Consider the following 19,484-nt stretch of genomic DNA (forward strand, 5'->3'; position numbering starts at 1 on the left):
CAGCTGACACAGAATAGCATACGCTGTTTACGTTCAGTGGATACTCTCCAAAATTTACCAGAGTGACGCGGAGGAGACGAATTGTTGAATAAAGTCGTTATTTTTTTTGTTTTGTTTTGCGCACAAAAAGTATTCTCGAAGCTTCGTAAAATTACGGTTGAACCCCTGATGTCACATGGATTATTTTACCGATCTCCTTGCTACGTCTCTGGACCTTGATCGTGGTAATTACATTGCTGTCTATGGGAGGGTCAGAGAGCTCTCAGAATTCATCAAAAATATCTTAATTTGTGTTCCGAAGATGAACTGAGGTATTACGGATTTGGAACGACATGAGGGTGAGTAATTAATGACAGAATTTTCATTTTTGGGTGAAGTAACCCTTTAATGTGTTCTTTCTCGTATGCCACAATGTTCAGATTTGACAGGGAACAGCAAAAGTGTTACTTTTTGCCCCTTTACAGAAAATAAAAGCATTTCAAAATAAAGGTCCTTTTTTGTGATCTTTCCCATTCACTCTGAATGGCCAGTCATTTTTGACCGGGAACACCACAAGTGTGACTTTGTGCCATTTTGTACAAAATAAAAGCATTTAAAAGCAAACTCCCTGATTAAACATTAAAGTACACTAGTGTGATAAACAGTGCAAATTTTCATCAGTTTTTATTTAATATTGTGAAAATTATTCATAAATAATGCTTTTTTCACTCAAAAAATGAGGTGCCTATTTTCAGATAAATGAGGCCTACGATTAATCATCTGCAAATATAAATACAAAACCAGTCCTAAATGAAAGAAAAGAAGTTGACAAAAAGATTGAATCGAATATTTGGTGATAATATAGCATGAGTGATTTATAAGCAATTTTTTGAGGCCGGGTCATTTTTGCCTGGGAACACCACAAGTGTGACTTTGTGTCATTTTGTACAAAATAAAAGCATTTAAAAGCAAACTCCCTGATTAAACATTAAAGTACACTAGTGTGATAAACAGTACAAATTTTCATCTGTTTTTATTTAATATTGTGAAAATTATTCATAAATAATGCTTTTTTCACTCAAAAAATGAGGTGCCTACTCTCAGATAAATGAGGTCTACAATTAATCAGATGCAACTATAAATACAAAACCAGTCCTAAATGAAAGAAAAGAAGTTGACAAAAAGATTGAATCCAATATTTGGTGATAATATAGCATAATGAGTGATTTATAAGCAATTTTTTGAGGCCGGGTCATTTTTGCCTGGGAACACCACAAGTGTGACTTTGTGCCATTTTGTACAACATAAAAGCCTTTCAAAACAAACTCCCTGATTAAACATTAAAGCACACTATTGTGATAAACAGTTCAAATTTTCTTCAGTTTTTATTTAATATTGTGAAAATGATTAATAAATAATGCTTTTTTCAATGAAAAAATGAGGTGCCTACTCTCAGATAAATGAGGCCTACGATTAATCAGAAGCAAATATAAATACAAAACCAGTCCTAAATGAAAGAAAAGAAGTTGACAAAAAGATTGAATCCAATATTTGGTGATAATATAGCATAATGAGTGATTTATAAGCAATTTTTTGAGGCCGGGTCCTTTTTGCTCTGTAACATCGTAAGTGTGAAAGGGTTCTGAACACAACACAAGAAAATAATGACAATAATGTATATCTGTGGAATTTATTCCTATGTCATCCCTAATTTATCCCTATGTTTGGCCTAATCAGTATATTATAGGGCTAAACATTTAGAACAGCCAATTTTTATAATAAAACATGTTTCAGATGACACAATGCTGGACAATTATATCAGCTGTCCACATTGGGACCACAAGATTTTAAAAAAGTATTTGAATAACTCAATGTTACACTAAATAAAGTACAGTAATGCCAAACTTTTGATACTGTCAGTATGTCATCTGATCAAGCATGCATTGGTTCTGCTCGAAACATTGGCTATGGTGAGTCATTTCTGTCTTTTATCACGTTACCGTGATCTTCAGTGGTCTCCGCTAAAGCAGGAACATCTCATTCCTGTTCTCTTGACCCTGACACGACAGTCTGACTGTATTCTCACACATCAATGTCTCTGCTCACACCACACACAGTTCATCCGATGGAGCAAATTGGGAAATGGAACTTTAAGAAATGAAAGTTGAATTTTTTCAATGTTGCTTTGTTAATATCCACCAGAGGGTGCTATTATAGAAGAGGAATGGTAATGGTTATATATTTCCTGTGATGAATTGTTGTCTAATACCTTGTAGATATTATTTTTCAAAGTTGTAAATAAAAGATTATTGGAGTGTGTTTTACAAGAAAATCCTAATTCAGCTTCATGTTGTGCCTTTGTAATTGTAAAATGTACCAGAAAATTCGGAGTGAAATTTGTTTCTGCCTATTTTGCCTATTCTGAAATCTTTCTTCTGGTGAGTTCAGAATTATCCCTATTTGTTTCCACTAGTGTCAAGCAGTGGCGGCTCGTTGGTTTTAAAATAGAGGAGGCATAATGTTCTGGCATGCAACATGTCCCTCAGCGTTTGTGTTACAGACATGAATGAAAAATTGTGCAACTTATTATGAAGAGTGACTGTGATTGGGCAAGCTCTACTCACATTTTCTTCAAAACATCCAGTTGTACAATGATATAGTTGTGTAATTGCTGCATTAACGCTCATGTGACTGTGGTCTGCTTGTTTTGAAGCTTTTGGAGCTGTGCAGATCGGTGAAGGATGATGCGCTGGAGGTGGTCGATGACTTCAACATCCCGTCCTGCTGCATCCAGGCTCCTATCGCTGGAGTCGCCTGTCCCAGGACCGAATGGGCCTTCAATCCGCAGCCACAGTATCCCAGCAGCACCCAACCACAGTCTAAGCTCTGAAAGAGAGAATGAACATGGCTTTATGAGGATGTGGAAGAACGATGGAGTGATGTCAGGTTGCTGGATGTTCTTTCACATTGGGTCGGAGTGATGAGGGACTAATTGGAGGTGGTCAATGCACTTACGGATGCATAGCTGATGTTTTATGATTAAGCATCATGCTTTGTGCCAACATGAATGGTAGAACTTGCTGCTAATGGCCAAGGCCTTAAAAAATTAAATACACTATAGGCATGACACTACTTTTTCTTGTTCACTCTTAAAAATAAAGGTTCCAAAGGGACGGGTTTGCAACAATGCCACAGAAGAACCATTTTGAGTTCCACAAAGAACCTTTCGGTGAAGGTTCTTTAAAGAACCTTTTGGTGAAGGTTCTTTAAAGAACCTTTTGTTGGAGTAAAAAACATCTAAAGAACCTTATTTATAAAACGGAGAGTTCCGGTCCTTGATTCTGATTGGTTGAGCCAACTTCAAAGCTGTTGTAAATTACTCTACAAACATATACCTTTGTTTACATTTGTGTGTTGCTCGGCAACCACTTTGTTGGAACCACAACAGTTTCTGAGGAACTACATTGTTTGGTGGAAGAATACTGTTTTTATTTATATCATTACACTTTATTTGCTCTGTTTTATTTTGTGAAACCTTACTACGTATATGGAATAACCGTTTTATAAAAGCAATAAGCCCCGTGAAGCTGTGGTTTACAGTGAACTTATAACAGCTAATGGGGTTCGCGTCGTGCCTAACAAAGCCCCTGTTATAAATTCACTGTAAACCACGGCTTCACGGGGCTTATTGCTTTATTAACATTCAAAGAATGTTTGGTCCAATAATGTTCCATGGATGTTAAAGATTCTTCATGGAAGCAAAGATGCCAATAAAGAACCTTTAATTTAATCTTTTTAAAAATAACTATTTTTCCTAAGTGTGAAAAACATCTAAAAGAAACTTATTACACTATAAAGAACCTTTTGTCCAATGGAAAAGTTCAATGGATGTTAAGAGCTCTTCAGTGCCAATTAAGAACTTTTATTTTTAAGAGTGTGTGAAGAAGGGGATTTCAGTTATACGAGTTGCACACATGTCTATCATACAGGTTCTATTCCCCCCCCCCCTTAAATTCTTCAGTGATTTTAGCTGAAACTATTTCAAATAAACACCAGCCAAACCGGAATCAAAACTCTCCAAACACACGAAACATCTTGCACTTACAGAGGTAACAGCTGTAACAGCATAAAGAAGTGCCAAGAGGCAGTTTTTTAGTTTAGAAAGCCCAAATAAAATTAGTCATCACATGACACACAGATATTGAATATTTATGCAATTGCACATACATTGAGTATCAGTAACCACAATAATATGTTGGACAGACGATAATTTATTAATGCCATTATCAACTGCCATACATTTACCTTTATTTACCATTTGAGCCAAATAAAGGTAAACAATTTAGGTATAATCTGGTCTGGGTCTTCAAAGGGATGTCTATTTATGCTTTTGTCATACACTAAGTTTGGACCAAACTAATAATTAACTTGAAATTCAAGTTTTCTTGAAAAATGTCCTTATCTGTTTTAATAGGTTTTTTTCTTTCAGTTTGATCATTTCTTACTAAAGTCTGCAAACACAGCAATTCTGAAATATTCTGCAAATAAATTGTTGCATTCCCTGATATTTCCAGGTTTTCTGCACTTGTCAATGTAAACTAAGGGAAGACTGGATATTCACTGGCTATTTAGTTATTTTCCTAATTGTCTTTGTGTTGTCCTATTGTGCCACAAACAGTGGATAATTGAATTAATAACAGAATAAAATGTGTAACAAATACTTAGTTTGGCAATTGTAAACCTGGTTTGTTTTGCATGCAGCATTACATTGTTTCAAAATGCTCATGATTCACTTGTGACTTGTGATCAAACATTATTCAACCAGACTGTACGTGAAATATACCACAGAAGAGACTAGCCTGTGCAAAAGAAGAACTATAGTGCTTTTGTTCTAGTTTAATCTAAAGTGTTTGTGTACATTTAGAGCCTGATGGTGTGGTTTGAGAAGATCCCAGCCCTGTGGGTTTGGCCATCACAAGCCCATCCCATGTGGGCGTGGCTTCTCCGCTTCACTGTGAGGGTTCACTTGAGTAAATAGACAGCAGAACAACTTGCTCTCTCTGCGTAGCAGACGCAAGAGAGTGAGCCTCGGCGAGGAAGTGCACTTAAGAAGACACCGAGACAAAAGAGACCATTCAAAACAATCCTGTGGACAGTTTTCACACAGGATCGTATATGACAGCTGCTCCAAGGGAAACAAATACATCGAGAGATTTAGAACCATCGATTGCCTGCTATTGGAATTGTGCTTTATTATTTTCACTTTTTTACAGCACTTTTTTTTTTTTTTTTTAAATCTCTGGATATTTCGAAATTTACCCTTCGTTTTCATTTTGTTGTCTATCGCTAAGATGATGCGTTAACGCGTTTTTGCCGCAGCGGATATGTCTGACACGTCCAGGTGAGTTCATACGCGCGTATCGTACAGTATGCCGGCTTTCTTTAGGACAACTTTTTTTTTTGCACTTTTTATTTTTTGCACAATATTGTCTTTCAGAAAGGATTGCATGTTAATAATGTACTCGTTTTAACATTTGATCGCCGTGATTTAAAACCCATTAAGCTGTTTAGTAAAATCGGGTTATTCATTTGTTTATTTGTCAAGATCACCTTGGATTATTTTTCGTGTTGATATTTTATGCTAGCGAAGCATAACGCGCAAAAAAAAAAACAAAGTTGCGCGCGGCGGCGAGGGGGAAAAAGGTGAAACTTCAGATGCGCGTTGTCTGGTCGCTTTACGTAGCGTCCAGCCAAACAATGTCGCAAAGACAACAAAAGTTGAGATGTAGCAGAGGAGTCCACTCCCCTCAGTGGCCCATAGCCTACGTGTTGACATTTAACCAGAGTGAATAATTTAACTGTTTTGCAATGGTTAACGACAGGCACCTGTTTGCTTTGTTTTCTTTTCCGTTATCCACTGAAAAATAAGTCAAAATACGATGAAAACCTGCGGTTGTTGTTGAAGTTCTACAGATGTACGCCAGGCGATACTCTACCAACGTGTGTAAAAGATCTATTTATTCGCGCTTTACTTTCGAAATAAGACTCGAACTGTTCCCGGCTGGAAACAATGGCGATTTGGAACGTGCCGTGCGATACGTATTTTTTATTATTATTGTTTGTTTATTCATTTTTAACGATCGTCAAATCTGTCGGTCTGTTAGACCGATACTCGCATTACTTTGCGCTATTGTCTGCTGTCTGTTTGTCTGAACACTTGGAGGCGTCGACGCGCTCCTATTAGTAGGAAACTTTGTTTTGGTGCGCATATTGTTTCGCCGCCGCTCTCTCGTTGAAAATAAATCGCTATAAAACTCCGCGCTCGTTCAGTACCGATGGCTGACAGTACAATATTGAGCACAAGTGAAATTAAAGAAAGAAATAAAGGCGTCGCGATTGCATTGCGTCAAACTCCCCGCTCGTACAGTACAGTATTCATTAGCTACTGTCAGTAAAATGCTGACAAGTGATATCGAAGCAAGATATAAAGAAAACCGAAGAAAGCAACTGCGATCCAGTCGCGTGCGTGTTTCTAACTCGCGCTCCTGCGGACTATAAAGTAGCCTACTTATTAGTAGTGACTAACAAGTGCAGGGGCAACAAGTACAGCGGTAGGTGATACTACAACAACATGACGCAGTTTGTTCTATTTTTATTTTAGCTTGTAATTATTTTGTGTTTTATTTCTGTATTCGCCGCTGTTTTGTCATGGTTGCTCCGCGGTTTGTGCAAACCGGCATGACTGACGACGCTGAACTGGTTTACGGAGAACTGCGAGATGTGTTTTCATTTTAAAAAGCGCGACATAATAAACCTGTCTAGACCAGAACGATTAAACAAAGTCGAAGTCGTGTAGATTCCGCTACAGCGCGATCTCGAAGTGCCGTGCAGTATTCGACGGGACGCCTTCGCGCGTTCTTCAGTTTTATCCCAAAATGTACACTGTTTTGCTGTAAGGAAGAAATAGGAAGTTGAAGTGGAACTCGTTTGTGACGCACTTCGCCGGTTGTAGCGTTCGCTGCCAGCCGAGTTTCCAAACGCATGCTAATCGCCACGAAATAGACTGGATATTCAAAACCCTCCTGCCAACAACCCACACGATTCCTCTTCGAATCGCTTGCAAAAGACAGTAATGAGTGTTTTGTTTGTTCTGCAGAGAGCAAACGCTGGCCAATGGCCCGGCCTCGCGGGGAAGCGGAGAGAGCGCCGGTGGCGGAGCTGTCTTGCGCTCTGAACACTTTGACTTCCCTCAGCCGAGCGATGGGGACCCGTTAAGGGGAGGGATTGCCATGTCAAATAGTCACCAGTCGAGGTCACCGATGTCCCGAACCTTCTCCAGGTCCTCTAGTGGCTATTTTTCCGTCGACAGCGATTCTGTGCCAAGTTCCCCACTAATGCCCAATATTTCCGAAGCGCAAGACGGCCAAAATGATGGTAAGAGCCCCCTGGAGAAAAAAAAGGCTCTATTTTGTGGTGTGTAAACACGACACTGACGCGACGAACAGCGAGGCATCCTAACGGTTTTCTTTTAGTGGATTAATCCGTTAAGAATTGGATCATTTCAAATTTGAAGCCGGCTGCGGGTTTCCCGCCCTTGTGTGACTGAGCTTTGAATCACGCGCGCTCTTCTATGTTTTGACGAAATTAATCATTTATAATGATTGATTTTTGATCATTTTATGGCGATTAAAGTAAATGATTCGTTAACTTGTCATTTTGAATGCTATCTAAAACGAGGCTTTATTCCCAAGGTCAAGGGGCAATTTGGTTTTGGGCCCCTGGGGGTCAGTGGACAGATATATAAAACAGATTTTCTTAAAAAAATGTATATTAGTGAAAATGTAATACATTAGTTATATGGTAAGCATGTTAATCAAATACATTAGAAAATGTTGCCAAAGAAAATCTAGCCATTTTATATATAGAGGAGGGTGTTCCCTGGGTCTGTGAAGTAAAGTCAAATAAAATAGACAGTCCAAATAGACAATGACAGATTGTACAGGTGAAATAAAGGTGCATAAAAATATGAATACAGTCACATCTCACTGTTTATGAATGTCATTCATGTAAGTGCTTTGGATGTTTAACTTGGCTCTCAGTTTTCCACATTAGCACAGTGATAAGCATAATGTTTTGATGCTTGGCAGTGCACTTGTCTCGAGAATCTCTTCCAGAAAGCATGTTCTTCTCATTTAGAAGCAGCACAGATCTGCCTAAAGCCAAGTCGACTCATTTGTCTTTGTGAAAGCTGCTCTGAAAGAAGTAACCTGCATTTCCTCTCTGTTAACATCAGATTGTTCACTGCATTATGTATTCTGAAGCATGCGCTTGCACGTACACGAGCCTTCAGCTTGGTTCATTCACAATATCTTGCAAACCCGGTGCACCTGAGACGCATGACCACAGCGTGTGACCTATCTTCTCATAATGCCTCAGATGGAGTTGGCTGATTTGCCTGTTGTCTTCTTGTTTACCTTCACAGTCACCGAGGCCTCAAGAAAGCAGTCAGAGAATCGGCCTTAGTGCACGCAGCCAAAATAGACTAGCCTGTCTTTTGTGAAGGCTAGACACGAGATCCAACCATCTCTGTTTTCCCTATTGAGATCCTGGAGATATGAGATGGCGATAATTGTCTTCCTGTAGCCACTCTTAATGGCGAAGAGAAACAACAATAACTTATCAGGGCTCTCATCTGTTGCTCGCTCGACAGGAGAGTTCCTCTACCAGTGGCCTCTTGTTTATACCTCTAGCTGCTGCATTGTGCTGGCACAAGGTCTTGAATTTACACGTATGAACTCTGTGCCCTTTTTGAGCACCTCTTGTGGGTCAGACGTCTTATTCTGTCCAAAGATAAATGAAGATGAAGAGAGTTACTGTGTAGTAAAGGCCCGAGAGAATGAGGTGAAAGTGTTGACTAAAACTTTGAGTGATATTTGAGATATTGTCTGGTTAGGTTCATATAGGTCTAGCGGAGTTGTGAAAGGAAATGTGTATCCAATGGTCCTAATATGATTGAGCACGAGAAATAACAGTCAAACAGCTTCTCGCTTGAGTCATAGCGCGAGATCAATTTGAGTTCAGACAGAATTTGGGTGATATTAGCGTTCCGCCTCATAACCTCAGCTATCGTTCAGCTACTGTCTTACAACCGACAACGTGTAATTTTAGCACTGTTAGCAAGTACTTAATCATGATAATGGCTGTGGAAAAACCAAACCAGAGGTTGCAGAGGTGGTTGTTTGCACCAGACGATGGCATGCGATATACAGGAGTATAAGTTTGTTAGTAAAGTTGCGTCCTGCGTGGTGTGGAAATGACTCTTGTCAAACAGTGTTTATTTTTTTTTCATGAAATTAAGCTTATTTGGATTCTTAATCCTGGCTTTCTGTGTGACCGTATGAAGACAGCGTTAACTCTGGTTCTTGAAAGAAGAAAAAACAGTAGAGGGATGAATTGAAATAAGAAATGTCTTGATTTGTAGTTGTTTTACTGCTTGTTTAAAGTCCATCCTCAAGTCTCTAAATATGACGTGGCCCGTTATTATTAATCCTGGCCTTCACAATTCAACTGTGCACAAAAACTTTTCATAATCTTTAACCAAAATATAATAACTTTAAACTGATATTTTCAGATGATGTCACAAATGATTCCTATTGCATGATTGCAAATAACTTTTCAAATAAAAAATATTGGCATAAAAGAAAAATCGATCATTTTGACCCATACAATGTATTGTGGTCTTTTGTTACAAATATACCTGTGCTACTTATGACTGCCTTTGTGCTCCAGGGTCACATATTATGAATTATGTTTAAATTCAGTGTATTTTTTATTAATTGTGCTATTGAATAGCAATTTTACTAGCAAATGAAAATTGTTTCTACACTACTCTAGTGTTTTGTACTGCAAAATAAGTTTTTTAGTGTTCTGTATTGCAAATAAGTTTTCAATTAAAAAATAAATCAGATTCATCTTTGATAGACCTACCTTTACTTTGGACATTAAGTCATTTCGTTAATATTTTTAATGTTTGAATCACCTTTAAATAAAAAAAAATTATATTTTGTGATACAAAATATTCTTTGCTCATATTGCTCATCCCTATCATTTGAGGTTTGAATGTCTTAAAATTGAATTCCCTTGTCTTTCTCAGAGGTATGGTCTGCCGAACCTAGCCACCAGCACGTGCAGATGGCAGCACCTGTCGGAGCCATGGGGCCGGAGATGGCGGTCGCTCGGGAGCTGCGCCGCATTGGAGACGAGTTCAACCGTCTGTACTGTCAGGGGGTGAGTAATATTGAGGTGACACCATAGGATCAAGCGCAGGAGATTCATGATGAAATATTTTCACTCGCTAGAGCAACGACTTTGTTTGTCCAGGGGAGCTGGTTTGAATTTGCGTTTGGAAGCCTCCCCCTCTCATATCAGAGTTTAAATCAGGTGTTGCAGAGAGGAGCGCGCATACGAAAGTGGCATCGCAAGTCTCTGCAGATCAGGGCCTTAATGAGGGAAATGTTTACTCTGTCTCTGTAAAGGGAGCTTTATTTTCATAACTTGTATTTCTTAATGTTGCATCACTTCAGCAGCAGTCAAGAAATCAAGGTTCTTCATAAAGAATCAAGGCTGATATGGTGTTCACCCTTTCGTCTTTCATCATCTCATTCTCCATTACTAGATTATACAATCATCAGTAACCGTTAATTAAAGGATTAGTTCACCCAAAAATGAAAATTCTGTCACTAATTACTCACCCTCGTGTTGTTCCAAACCCGTAAGACCTTCGTTCATCTTCGGAACACAATTTAAGATATTTCTGATGAAATCTGAGGGTTCTCTGACCCTCCCATAGACAGCAAGGTAACTACCACGTTCAAGGTCCAGAAAAGTACCAAGATGATCGACAAAGTAGTCCGTGTGACATCAGTGGTTCAACTGTAAAATGACGTCATTACGCCGCATCTGGGTCAGCGCCACCACACACTCGCGTCATGATACTGTCGTGAACGTGCGTCCACAAGTGACGCAGTAGAGACGAAAATGTGGAATAAAGTCATTATTTTTGTTTTCTTTGCGCAAAAAAGTATTTTCGTAGCTTCGTAACTTTACAGTTGAACCACTGATGTCACACGGACTACTTTGTCGATCATCTTGGTACTTTTCTGGACCTTGAATGTGGTAGTTACCTTGCTGTCTATGGGAGGGTCAGAGAACCCTCAGATTTCATCAGAAATATCTTAAATTGTGTTCCGAAGATGAACAAAGGTCTTACGGGTTTGGAACAACACGAGGGTGAGTAATTAATGACAGAATTTTCATTTTTGGGTGAACTAACCCTTTAAGGGATTTATGATCCCTCTTTGGAGTCCCATTTTGTATTTGTATTTTATTTTATTAGAAAAAATAATCCAGTAGTAATACGGAGTAATATTAAAATTAGCACCACTATATATGAAATTTGTCAAATCAAATCAGTATCAGGTATTCTGCTTAATATTCATACTGCAATTACCATGCATCGATGAGCAATTATTACATTAGATAATATAGATATGACCTAGTTAGATTAATGTCCAGGGCTGTATGACTCAAGTTGTGTTTATGTACATCTTATGCAAATATAGCCATGCTAGTACAGTATGTCCACCTTTGGTTATCTATATGAACATGCAAACTTGTTTTCACTGTATGGTGATGCTGCTGGCTCTGATAAGATTCTGTTATTGTATTGGTTAAATCTGAGATAATTAATACCTCCGTTGAAGAATTATTGCCTTTCACCTCTTGGACTCCAGTACTGTGTCATGCTTCCTGTTTGGGCAGCTGTCCAGTTGGACACAGTTCTGTCTGGTAGTATTTGGGTTTATTATGTTGTGTCAGGCCTTACGCTCTCGACTTAGCTTGTTATAGATTTGGAAACTAGCGAATGTTGCTTCTTTAAGGATTTCAAGTTGAACAGCTTCTCGTAGCCGCTCTCTGAAGGAGTGTAAACAGACAGAGTTTTGATTGAGGTCGTCTCTGTGAGCTCCGCATGCAAATAGAGCCTTATCTACTCCGGCTATCGTTGTCTGGTTATTGCTGCGTAAAATTACCTTAGTCATTGCTCAAGTGAGCAAGACCTGCAAACCTCTCGAAAGATATACCTGTAGGCAAGAGCCCAGACGTGCTCATAAACAGCTCAACGGTACATTTATTAGTGGTACATTTATAAGGCAACAGTTACGATTTATTGCTCATACTTGGGGTTAAGTGTGTGAACAAAAGTCTGACATTGTTTTAAGCTTTTTTCATAAATTTCCATCTTCTTACATACATTTACACCATTTTTTCATACACTACCCATTCAGAAGTTTGGTAAGATTTTTTTTAAATGTTTTTGAAAAGTGCTCACCAAGGTTGCATTTATTTGATCAAAATACTTAAATATTATTACAATTTAAAATAGCTGTTTAATAGCTGAATTTTCAGCATCACTACTCCAGTCTTCAGTGTCACATGATCCTTCAGAAATCATTCTAATATGCTGATTTGCTCCTCAATAAACATTTATTATTAATATTGAAAACAGTTGTGCCGATTAATATTTGAAAAATAAAATCTTACTGTCCCCAAATCTGTGAATGCTAGTGTAAATAGGGTTTGTTCTTCATTTGATCGTTAAGCTATGTCTCATACTTCACTCTGCCTGTGGCAATTTTTTGTTTTCAAAGGTTTTTTTCGCTTAAAATAATATCCTTCCAGAACAATCACATGTCTTCAGAGAGATATGCTCTTATAGAATGCTGCATGACGCATTTACTGTAAACAAGTGCACTTGATTCATCAGTGATTCATTGTTGCTGGACGTGTCGTGTTTGCCTGGTTCTCCAGACACACCCTGTTGCCTAATCAGAGGGCACGTTCAGGTTTAGGACCCCAGAAGGCCATTTTTAAAGCAAAAAAAATGACCTTTTAGGCTGGAAAAAATGTTTTGCACCAAGTAAAGATTTTGAGAAAATAGTTAGATAGATTATAATGAATGAAGGGGCATGAGAAAGCTGCTGTTGAACAGGCCTGAGTGTTTTACTTGACTTTTTCACAATACTTTTAAGCTTCCTTGTATATCCAGGTCAGAATTGTGAGGGGAAAAAAAAAAACGTCAGAACGGTGATATAAGTCATTTTTTATTTCATGGCAGAAACAAACAAACAGAATTGCCATATGAAAGCTCAGAGTTCAGAGAAAAAAATCTGAATTTTGGGATGTAAACTCAGAATTTTAAGAGGAAAAAAAAGCTAGAACTGTGGGGTGTAAGCTCAGAACTCTGAGTAAACAAGTCAGAATGTCGGGATGTAAACTCAGAATTCTAAGGAAAGTAAGAATTTAGGGATGTAAACTCAATTCTAAGGAAAGAAGTTAGAACTGCGAAACGTAAACTCCAAATTCTAAGGGAAAAAGTCAGAACTGTGGGAAACTAAGAATTCTGAGGAGAGAAGTTAGAATTCTGAGTTTATATGTATTTTAATGTTTATTTTGTTTTATTCTAAAGCATTTTAAGTCATCTTGAAGTCCCCTTTGGAAGTACAGCAGGTGTATAATTTTGGTCATTTTACATGTTGAAAGAATGCAAAACTCAAAACTCCTCTTGAAGCGCAGTTAAGAGAGGATGCCAAGTCCATTCGAATGTTATATCCATTTAATGAATCACAATGAGCAGCCCTAACATTACAGGAGTGTGTGCGTGACAACAGCCTCGTACAGCGTCTGCCATGTTTCAGAAGACTCAGGAGGAGCAGAATTCATCCCAACCCCCACCAAACCGCCCACTTCTCTTAAAGACTCAGACTAATAGCCCTGGTGGAGTTTCTAATAGGCCGAGGAGTCATCTGAAAAGAGAGAGAGAGAGAGAGAGAGAGAGAGAGGTTGCATGGCAGAGCTGTATGTGTCTGGGACGGCTCAGCTTCATCAAAAATCTAGAAAAGTCACAATTTCATGAAACATTTGACTATGAAAACATGCTATCTTGTCTGTGTAAAGCTCATGTCAGAGCACTGCTATGTGGTTGCTAGAGTATTGAAAATGGTTTCTAGGGTGTTGCTAAGTGGTTTATAGTGTTTAACTTAAAGGGATAGTTCACCCAAAAATGAAAATTTTATGTTTATCCTGCTTACCCCCAGGGCATCCAAGATGTAGGTGACTTTGTTTCTTCAGTAGAACAAAGATTTTTAACTCAAACCGATGCAGTCTGGGAATCACGGCTTTGAGAGTCATAAAACATACACAAACAAAACCAAATTAAACTCTCTGGCTCGTGACGATACATTGATGTGTAAAGACATACAACGATCGGTCTGTGCAAATAACTGAACAGTATTTATATCGTTTTTTACCTCTGATTTTCACCGCAATGTCTGAACTGTCCAGAGCGCGTGACGCGGGCGGATCGCAGACTTATAAGTTCATTACCGCCACCTATCTCTCAAATGAACTATTGACACTCTATCTACAATCTCAATTAGGCGTGTCAATGGTCCATTTGAGAGATAGGTGGCGGTAGTGCACTTTTAAGTCTGCGATCCGCCGTAAAGCAAAAAGGCGGCGCCTCACACGCAGGCTAAAGAAGAAGGCGCGAACACGCTCAGGACAGTTCAGACATTGCAGTGAAAATCAGAGGTAAAAAAACTATATAAATACGGTTCAGTTTTTTGCACAGACCGATCGTTTTGTGTCTTTACATATCAATGTATCGTTACGAGCCGCAAGGTTTCATTTGGTTTTGTTTGTGTATGTTTTATGACTCTCAAAGCCGTGATTCCTATCCACTTACATTATACGATTGACAGACTGCAACGGTTTGAGTTAAAAATCTCAGTTTGTGTTCTACTGAAGAAACAAAGTCACCTACATCTTGGATGCCCTGGGGGTAAGCAGATAAACATCACATTTTCATTTTTGGGTGAACTATCCCTTTAAGTAAATTATAATGTATAATTTATAATGTAAATTATAAGGTTCAAACTTTTGAACCTTTCTGACCCCCATTTTCCACAATATTTGAAGTCCCAGTGAGTTCTATTTTTTTGTAAGATATTGTATAAGGATTTTTTAAAATTATTATTCACAATTTCTACTCAATATTTTAGAGCTTGGCATAACTAGAAAAACATTATCTTTTCTGTAGAAATGTCAATGTAGTTGTATAATTTGTATTCATTTACACCCCCTTTCCAGGTCTAGAAATCACACATTAAAATTATGCATTTATATTATATTAAAAGGACATTTATAATATCCTCAAGTCTCTAAATATGACCTGGTCCCTAATTCATTGTAAGTTTATGAGATTTTTTGGCTTGTTTTATCCTTCGCCAGATAAAAATTGTAATTTCGATCACTTAGAAAATCAATATCACACCTCTCCCACTCAAGACGCTCGATTTGAGGTATTAGGACGAGTTATGTGCCTAATAACGTCTAACACTTTGTGTTAGGGATTTGAATAAAGCCCTAACAGTAAGTATGAGGAATATTAATAATGATGCTTGGCACCAATAAAAAAAATAAATTAAGAAAGACTTGAGCAATCAAATCTCTTTTGGCAGCCTTGTTTATTAAATGCAGCAGCGCAAGAACTCAGTGTGAGCTTTCCGTTCGAGTTCCTCTCATAAATAGAAAGATAATCAGAAACTTCAGCTGGGATTTATTGGTGACCCTATAATTGTCCTGGATGTGCAGCGTTACAAAGTCTGTTTCCAGATCGTTCGCTCTCCTCAGCACTTCTCCAGCGCTGGCTTTGATGGAGGAGTGCTGGTGTGACATGCTAGCACTCTGTTAGTAAGCACCGAGCTAATGCAGAACAGATGTCTGGCCACAGTGCTGCATGTTGTTCCAGCGCCGCTAATGTCTGCATCTCGCCCTGCAAAATCGCACATGACGGACCTTTGTCAGCTCTTTGCATCAATGCTCTTTTGTTGCAGGCCTCTTCCCTGGAGAACTGGAACAGTCCAGTTTCTAATGAGTCATGCGGCTACCTCTCAGGAGGGGATTGCATGCGTTTATGTCCGAACATGCTGCAAACTTACTGTCTTCCCTGAGGGTTAGTGCTGTTTGAGTGACTAGCAGGGAGTCAGAATCTCAACTGTCCTTACTGGCGCAGCTGGAATGAATCGTTGGATGCTTCATCGAGTAGATAAAGATGCTTCAGATGAGTCAAGGATGCCACTCTTCTTCCCCCGTACGCTCTCTCTGTTCGCCCCCCGTCCCACAGTACAGATAGGACTCTAGATAAACACCATCTTTTGTGTCAAGATTGTTTTTAAAGCTAACAGTGATGAATTGATCCCAGATGGAGGAGGCGATAGCTGATCTGTGTCGACTCAAACCGGGCTGAAATAGTAAATAAGTCTGTGTTTTTCCGTATCGGCGCATGCGCTAATTGTGCTTGATTAGAGGGATGCGCCTCTGTCATTTTACTCGATCTGCAGTGTCACGCTGGTTTTGAAGACACGCTCACCACAACCAAGAGCCTTTTTTCGTGACCCGCTCTTCCCTGAGGGTTAGTGCTGTTTGAGTGACTAGCAGTGAGTCAGAATCTCAACTGTCCTTTCTGGCGCAGCTGGAATGAATCGTTGGATGCTTCATCGAGTAGATAAAGATGCTTCAGTTGACCTTAAGGCCCGTTCACACCAAAGAAGATAATTGTACAAATTCGATGAAAACACCACAAAGAAACAATATTGTTGGAATCACATCCAGAGTGATTTTATGAACAATAAAACATTGACAGCCAATCAGAATCCACCTGACTTTAAAGAGCTTGAGCATTTAAAGCGGCAGATGACAAAACTGCAGCACATGCTTATGTTACACTGAATATTATCGTGCATTGGTGTGAACACTAATATAGTTATATGTATCATTATAGTTATCGTTCTTGGTGTGAACATGCCTTTAGTCGGGGTAGATGTTATATTTAATATGATATGGATGAAAATGTGCAAGGGTTAGAAGTACAGTGCATTCAGTATGTTTTGTTGTGTAGTTTGGTGGTAAATCTGTGAATGTATTAGCAGCTCACTACAGTCTGTGAGGATTGTTTTGCTGCGCTCTGGCTTTGAGTTGTGGCAGCTCTGTTTTTCTTGCATGTGGAGTTTAGCCTGTCACTATCATGCAAACATTAAATATCAAACATACAGTAGTAGTTCTTTACAGGTTTTTCATTGCACCGCACTGCTTTTCCATTGTTTTTCTGTGTAATCATGCGCTTGACAGACATGTTTGACCATCTAGTCTTGTGTAGTGTTGTTTTTGGCGGCCTGTTTTAATTTTAGTTTTAGTCTAGTCTTTGTGTGAAACTGTCATTTTAGTTTTTATTAGTTTTAGTCACGTTCATACTCTTTTTAGTCTATTCTAGCAGACCGGCAATCTGTGAATGTATTAGCAGCTCGCTACAGTCTGTGAGGATTGTTTTGCTGCGCTCTGGCTTTGAGTTGTGGCAGCTCTGTTTTTCTTGCATGTGGTCGCTGGGGGTTTTTTTCCACGCCAGACTCCATTGTCCCTGCGAGATGAGTCAAGGATGCCACTCTTCTTCCCCCGTACGCTCTCTCTGTTCGCCCCCCGTCCCACAGTACAGATAGGACTCTAGATAAACACCATCTTTTGTGTCAAGATTGTTTTTAAAGCTAACAGTGATGAATTGATCCCAGATGGAGGAGGCGAATTTTCCATTCAGTTTCATCACGACACTGTTCAGATTCATTTACACCTAAAACAATTACTGTAATGATGTTTAAAAATCGCTCTAACTCTAAGAGAATAGAAGTCCACGTCACATATATAATAATAATGACAGAAATAATATTATTGGAATCCCTTTCATAACAATTATGAACAATAAAACATTGACAGCCAATCAATCAGAATCTGACTTTAAAGAGCTTGAGCATTTAAAGCGGCAGATGACAAAACTGCAGCACATGCTTATGTTACACTGAATATTATCGTGCATTGGTGTGAACACTAATATAGTTATATGTATCATTATAGTTATCGTTCTTGGTGTGAACATGCCTTTAGTCGGGGTAGATGTTATATTTAATATGATATGGATGAAAATGTGCAAGGGTTAGAAGTACAGTGCATTCAGTATGTTTTGTTGTGTAGTTTGGTGGTAAATCTGTGAATGTATTAGCAGCTCACTACAGTCTGTGAGGATTGTTTTGCTGCGCTCTGGCTTTGAGTTGTGGCAGCTCTGTTTTTCTTGCATGTGGTCGCTGGGGGTTTTTTTCCACGCCAGACTCCATTGTCCCTGCGAGATGAGTCAAGGATGCCACTCTTCTTCCCCCGTACGCTCTCTCTGTTCGCCCCCCGTCCCACAGTACAGATAGGACTCTAGATAAACACCATCTTTTGTGTCAAGATTGTTTTTAAAGCTAACAGTGATGAATTGATCCCAGATGGAGGCGGCGATAGCTGATCTGTGTCGACTCAAACCGGGCTGAAATAGTAAATAAGTCTGTGTTTTTCCGTATCGGCGCATGCGCTAATTGTGCTTGATTAGAGGGATGCGCCTCTGTCATTTTACTCGATCTGCAGTGTCACGCTGGTTTTGAAGACACGCTCACCACAACCAAGAGCCTTTTTTCGTGACCCGCTTAAGTTGTGCATGCAACACACAACTGCGCTTTCGTAACAGCATATGAACGGTTATGTAAACTAGTGATAGACCAATAAATCTTATGCTGTTTGGCTGTTTTAGGGTCATCATATTTGTGTCCAATTAATGGAAGCATTAAATCTCCCTCCAAATTTTAAAACAGAAAAACTGTTTTAAAACAGATTTTCCGAATTTTAAAACAGAAAAGCTGCTTTTCCATTGTTTTCCTGTTCCGACTTGGAATTCTGATTGTGTTTGAAGCCGATTTAAAATTTTACCATCCATAAGGGGCTTGTAACACACTTAAAATGTTTGATTACAGTCAGATAAAAACAGTAATTTGTCATTTTTAAAATGTCATGTAAATGCTTTAGTGCAATTGAGATCGTGCCAGTGGTTTTTGCAAATGCGGACTAACAGACCTAGTATATAATGTGAATATAGCTCGGCTTCGTACAGCATTTATACATTATACATGTATTTTAAAATTATTTCGGTTAATCGCACTACAGGCTATGCATTGTGCACTTGATATTAGTGCTGGGCGATATAGCAAAAAATTTAATTCCAAGTGTACATGACCACCACATGAAGTGTATGATGTGTGTACACATCAGTATATAAGTGTACACATGGAGTAAATGTAAAACAATTGTAAATATCTTTGCAGAAACAATGCATGAAATATGAAGGCAACTATTGTAGAAACTTGTCTTAAACATATCCTATGTTCCGAAATATTATAAAATAATAAAAATGCTAAATATTTCTTAACCAAAATGAAGCCATTCAGTTTTAGAGGTCAACTCAAAAAGTCAAGGCAGTTCAAGTTCAAAATGGCAAAGTACTGTATAAATAAAGAAGTATGCTATTT

The 19,484-nt window shown here is 38.7% G+C and overlaps 2 protein-coding genes across 2 annotated transcripts in view; both read left to right on the plus strand.

The window, feature by feature from the left end:
• Positions 1-3,168, plus strand: part of LOC107724570 (acyl-coenzyme A oxidase-like protein) — a 48,735-nt gene extending 45,567 nt beyond the window's left edge. Inside the window, 1 exon segment of the mRNA XM_016533553.1 lies at positions 2,693-3,168. Within this exon segment, the coding sequence (XP_016389039.1) occupies positions 2,693-2,869 (177 nt within the window). The 3' untranslated portion in view covers positions 2,870-3,168.
• Positions 3,169-5,038: 1,870 nt separating this feature from the next.
• Positions 5,039-19,484, plus strand: part of LOC107724613 (bcl-2-like protein 11) — a 23,905-nt gene continuing 9,459 nt past the window's right edge. The window contains exons 1-3 of the mRNA XM_016533607.1: positions 5,039-5,380; positions 7,136-7,413; positions 10,133-10,266. Of these exons, the coding sequence (XP_016389093.1) occupies positions 5,364-5,380; positions 7,136-7,413; positions 10,133-10,266 (429 nt within the window). The 5' untranslated portion in view covers positions 5,039-5,363. The remainder of the gene's footprint in view (positions 5,381-7,135; positions 7,414-10,132; positions 10,267-19,484) is intronic.

This window comes from Sinocyclocheilus rhinocerous, unplaced genomic scaffold, assembly GCF_001515625.1.
Source record: "Sinocyclocheilus rhinocerous isolate Xijiao unplaced genomic scaffold, SAMN03320098_v1.1 scaffold304, whole genome shotgun sequence".
Classification (NCBI taxonomy): domain Eukaryota; kingdom Metazoa; phylum Chordata; class Actinopteri; order Cypriniformes; family Cyprinidae; genus Sinocyclocheilus; species Sinocyclocheilus rhinocerous.